This window comes from Tasmannia lanceolata, unplaced genomic scaffold (assembly GCF_043159265.1).
Source record: "Tasmannia lanceolata isolate RefF3 unplaced genomic scaffold, GAP_Taslan_0.1 ptg000013l, whole genome shotgun sequence".
Lineage (NCBI taxonomy): Eukaryota > Viridiplantae > Streptophyta > Magnoliopsida > Canellales > Winteraceae > Tasmannia > Tasmannia lanceolata.
In genome coordinates, this window is record NW_027518690.1 from 16,302,579 (window position 1) to 16,308,096 (window position 5,518).

The following is a 5,518-nucleotide window of genomic DNA, read 5'->3' on the forward strand; positions in this document are numbered from 1 at the left end:
TCTTTTGTAAATTCTTTAAAGATGCACGAAGTGTGACACCTCCAATTGTCTTTCCATTTATGCCAATGGGACATGCACATGAAAATGACTCTCTTTCCATTTATGCCAATGGGACATGCACATGAAAATCTCTCTCTCTCTCTCTCTCTCTCTCTCTCTCTCTCTCTCTCTCTCTCGTGTGAAGAAGACTCTTAGATATCCCAAGATCTCCTTTGATATTTGCATGTTTATTCTAATAATTAGAACCCAACCCAGATGAGTCATAGATGCCATGAACCCCTCCCACACACACACACATGTTCAGATATCCTGCTATTTATTAGGTATTGTCTATAGGTGTAGTTTGAAGGATTTGAATCATATGGGATCCTTTTGCTTTTTCCCTATATTTTAAATATTGTATCTAAGGATAGTGTTGGTGTGCTGTACTCTATTGTAATATCTTTTTCATCTTAATACACTGGTAGAGGTCTTGCCTAACCCAGCTTACCTACCAAAAAGAAGAAGATAAGTTTAGATTTTATAGGTTGAACAGAAAGGAAGTTAGGATGGATTCCCATATATAGCCTAGATGGAGATTCCACTCATACTAACAAGAGATTGAAACAAACAGAGATCCCATCACTAAGACTAATCATACTAGATTAGCGCACATATTAAATCACAAAAAGTAGCTTCCAAAACCCAAAGTTCCCATCACTAAGACTAATCAAACTAGATTTGGGCATATATTAAATCACAAAAGTAGCTTCCAAAAGCCAAAGACCCCATCACTAAGACTAATCATACTTGATTTGGGCATATATTAAATCAGAGAATGGAGGTTCCAAATGCCAAAGATCCCATCAGTAAGACCAGTCATACTAGATTAGGGCACATTTTAAATTTGATTAAGGAGCTTCCAAAAGCCTAAACACACCTAAAACTACAATGAGACCAAAGGACTAAACACCATCTCAACAAACACCAATTCCACATCATAGCATGGCCCACAAATAGGCACAAAACCTTAACCCTAGAATCCAAGAATGGGGACCACCCCATCCTCCTTTCCATGTCCCTCCAAAACCCACCTCCCCTTTCGACCAACTCAAGAGCCAAACAGCCCCACCATCACACACGCGCATATATACCAATACAGGTACCAATATCTCTACATAGTCAGAGAGAGATCAGTAGAAAAAAATAGAACAAAAGAAAAAAGAACAGAGAGAAAGTGTGTGTTTTCTATCGATTGCTGGTCTAGTTCTCCAGATGTCTATGATGAATATGAAAAGCTTGTTATGCGAATGAACCCACCAAGGTAGTTATTTGTTTGTTCCTTCATTTTCTTGAATTGGGTTTTGTTTTTATGGTCTGGGTTTTCTGGGTTCTTGTTGATTTGAAATGGGTTGGGGCTGTTTGTTTGTAATTCTCAAAATTGAAGTGTTTTGTGACATGGGTCTTATTTTTTGTGTTTTTCTTTTTGGTTTGATGGGCTTTGCAGGGTTACTGTAGATAATAGTTCAAGCAGGAAAGCAACTCTGGTTAAGGTAGTTTATGATTCATTGTGTGTGTTCTGGTGTTTGAATTTATGGGTTTTTTGGGTTCTGTGTTATGGGACATTTCTTATGATATTGTAACTGAAGAATCCTTTTTTTTTTTTTTTTTTTTTTGAATTTTACAGGTTGATAGTGCTAATAAGCATGGGAGCTTATTAGAGGTTGTGCAGGTTTTGACTGATTTGAACCTTACCATTAGCAGGGCTTACATTTCTTCAGATGGAGAATGGTTTATGGATGGTAGGTTTCTGATTTCTCATAGTTCTTATTTTATTGGTGCTCTCTCTCACTCTCTGTTGATTCTTTATTTTCTCTCTCTTGCAGTGTTTCATGTTATAGACCAAGATGGCAATAAGGTAACAGATGGCGAAGTTATCGACCGCATTCAACAGGTAAAACTGTGTACTAATCCCTTGTTTTACTTGCTGAGAATCATCAGAAATTAAGAAGTTCTTATGAGAGATACCACCAAAGAAAAAATAAGGATGTCAGTCCATCTGAGAATAATCAGAAATTAGAAGGTTCTTATGAGAGATACCACCAAAGAAAAAATAAGAAATTCTAATGTAATAGTACTTGAGGATGTTAGTCCTCAATCAGAGATGGCTTATATTATACCACTGCTCCCTGTTTCTGGTAGCTGAGGACCTTTAATAAATGTTGGGGTCGAGTCTTCTCAAAGTGATGAAATCTATGATTTGGTTTTCCAAAGTAGCTAACGCAGCCCTTAGAAATTTAATTTACTATACGGTGTCTCTCATTGAGGTATATAGCCCCATAGAAGTAATGAGTTAGATGAATTATGAATTTCTTTTGCTGATTTTGGGGTTAACTATTGTGTTTTTTTCTCTGTTCTTTTTTAAAATTTTATTTAGCATTCTGTTGTTGGGACTGGGCTGATTTTGTGTTCTTTCACCTTGCAATGAAATCTTCTTAGCTATGTAAACATCCATGACGAATCTTTGAGCACCATTTGGTTGAGGCCTTATGTTGCTAATTTAATATCTTATAATCATTTTCTTATTTATGAGATTCAATACCAAGTGTGATTCCATTTAATTTGTAGTTGTTTTTTTGTGTTGAAGTTTCTCTCTTTTTTTAAATGGCCATGTTGAAGTTTCTATATTAAAAAATATGGCTGTCCTTGAGCTCGAAGCAGTGTAAGATTTGGTTGTTGTGTGAATGTGTGTTACTTCTTGTTTGAATACCCACCAAACGACTCTATGCTAAGGTAATTTAATTTTACACCTTATTGCAGTCATTGTCTACAAGAGCATTCGGTGTCCGATCTTTGAGAAGGTCCGTGGGTGTCCAGGCCGCTATTGAACATACAACAATTGAATTGATCGGAAGGGACCGACCCGGATTGCTTTCTGAGGTTTTCGCTGTTCTTGCAGACCTCAAATGCAATGTCGTAGCGTCAGAGGTTTGGACCCATAATTCAAGAATGGCATCGGTAGTTTATGTTACCGATGAGACCACCGGGTCACCAATTGATGATCCTGACCGTCTTTCTAAGATCAAACAACTCCTCCGCTATGTACTGAAAGGGGATAGAGATAAACTTGGTGCTAAGACAGCTGTTTCTATGGGTATGACTCATACGGAAAGGAGACTTCATCAAATGATGTATGCTGACCGTGACTATGATAGGAACAATTTGAATGGGCAAGAGACTACAAGTGAGCGGAGTAAACCTTTTGTGACGGTTGAGAATTGCATCGACAAAGGGTACTCTGTTGTGAATGTCCGGTGTAAGGACAGACCTAAACTGCTCTTTGATACTGTCTGCACTTTAACAGATATGCAGTATGTTGTCTTCCATGCGACTGTCATCGCTGAAGGACCAGAAGCTTATCAGGTTTCTTTTGTTACCTTATAAATAAGCTTACATTTTTATTATTGTTGCTGACTTTGAGCAAAATTGTGGAATTTTAAAGCTAAAATATAAATGCTAATGCAGAATTCCTAAGTACTGAATTTAGAATTCAATCTCAAATAACCAACATATTCTTTTATCTCAGTTATTCCCATATGCAAACATCATGAACAAGACAAAATCTGTTATAACTTTTACAATTCAGATGCTAATCTCATTCATGACTGTGAATTAATATGTTGTCTTTGGTGATTTTTGCTCTATTTATGCAATGTAGGAATACTTCATTAGACATATAGACGGTTGCCCTGTTAATTCCGAAGCAGAGATGGAGCGATTAATTCATTGTTTGGAAGCTGCTATCGAAAGGCGAACTTCAGAGGTATAAACAGTTAGCTGATTAGTTTAGGCTACTGATATTGGCACTACCATGTTCTAATAATTGCACAAACTCAGCTTGTCTTTTCTTTGTTAAAATGGCTTCTTAGAGCTTTTTGGGAACTGTAATATCCTTTGACAGCTGTGTAAACAAGAAATGACAAGCCGAGTTTGTGCAATTATTAAAATATGCTATTGGTGCCAACATCAGTAGCTGTAGTTTGCGCTGGCTTTTCTTATCAGTATTGGCTGGTGCTAACTTTTGTGTGGTGCATAATTCAGGGATTAAGACTCGAACTCTGTAGCGAAGATCGAGTTGGGCTTCTGTCTGATGTAACCCGAATATTTAGAGAAAACGGGCTCTCAGTCACTCGGGCCGAAGTCACTACGAGGGGATCACAAGCGGTAAATGTGTTCTATGTCACAGATGCAGCAGGAAATCCAGTCAGCAGCCAAACAATCGAGGCGGTTCGGAATGAAATTGGCGAGACTATACTCCATGTGAAAGATGATGCATATTCAAAGTCCCCCTCACAAGAAAGTGGCAAGTTCTCTCTTGGTAATCTTTTCAGGTCTAGATCAGAGAAGTTCCTCTACAACTTGGGTTTGATAAGATCCTACTCTTGAGGCCAGCATTACATTTCATGGATGCTTCTAATTTCTGTAAATATTACTGTAACCAGGCTTGCTCAAGCAGGCCTTTTAGTTATAGATATGGCAATGTAAGATCATATCTGAATCGTCCGTTCAACCTCACCTCGATCTTGGATCAATAGGCCTTAAATGTACTGTAATCGCCCTGTAATCCCATATGTAAGTAACCATTCAATTGACTTATATTGTCTGAGAACCTAATGGTTGCTGTGATTACAATTTGCGTCACTCGTTTGCTTATATATCTTATCTTCCATGGAAATGGTCTACCATGGAGTTTTTCACCTTTTTTAATTTATCTGGTACGAGTGTCTGAATCCAAAAGTAAAGATTCTTGGATTCGTCGAGATATTTTAATCAATTCTCAAAGTTTAATTTTTTTTGGATAATAAAAAGGTTATAGAGGGCGAGCCTTGGCGCAACGGTAAGGTTGCTCCATTGTGACCCGGTGGTCACGGATTCAAGTCATGGAGACATCCTCTCTGCAAAGCAGGGGTGTAAGGCTGTACATCTAGCCCCCAGACCCGCGATGGCGAGAGCCTCGTGCATTGGGCCACCCTTTTAATAGTAAGGTTATAAGAAAAACAAGGTTATAGCGTTCTATTTACGAATAAGAACTTACTATTTTGATGTATAAAACTCAAAAACATGCCGTAATTATAAAGTTGTGGAAAGTAATATTAAGAAAAAAAGAAGATAAAAGACATAGGGTCAAAGGAGAATCCTATAGTATTGGAATCCGACATCTCTCCGACACGGGTACTAAGCCCGTTCAAAAGAATCTGTGTCATATGGTCCTGACTTGATTGAAGAATAGTATTAAAGTTTGAAACATGCATATGTTAGGTGTAACATATGCATGTTTATAACAACACCCTATACCTTACAAGAACACCATCTAATGACATTAAGCGAATTGACTTCGGAGAAATTATATGATGTGTGGCCGTATAAACTTGTATTTTTTTCAAAAAGTATATAGTACGGCCACTCCATATGATGATGCAAACCGTCCAGTTGTTGGGTCACATTGTAAATAGGTTGCGCCCTTAAAATCATTTCCATA

General features: G+C 37.7%; 1 protein-coding gene across 1 annotated transcript; it reads left to right on the forward strand.

Moving 5' to 3' along the window:
* The first annotated feature begins 1,198 nt into the window (after window positions 1–1,198).
* On the forward strand, window positions 1,199–4,671 carry LOC143889887 (ACT domain-containing protein ACR4-like). Its single transcript, XM_077394278.1, has 7 exons — window positions 1,199–1,303; window positions 1,487–1,532; window positions 1,667–1,781; window positions 1,866–1,933; window positions 2,800–3,402; window positions 3,698–3,802; window positions 4,081–4,671. The coding sequence occupies exons 1-7, from the start codon at window positions 1,284–1,286 to the stop codon at window positions 4,423–4,425; spliced, it is 1,302 nt and encodes a 433-aa protein (XP_077250393.1). The 5' UTR covers window positions 1,199–1,283; the 3' UTR covers window positions 4,426–4,671.
* The last annotated feature ends 847 nt before the right edge of the window (window positions 4,672–5,518 follow it).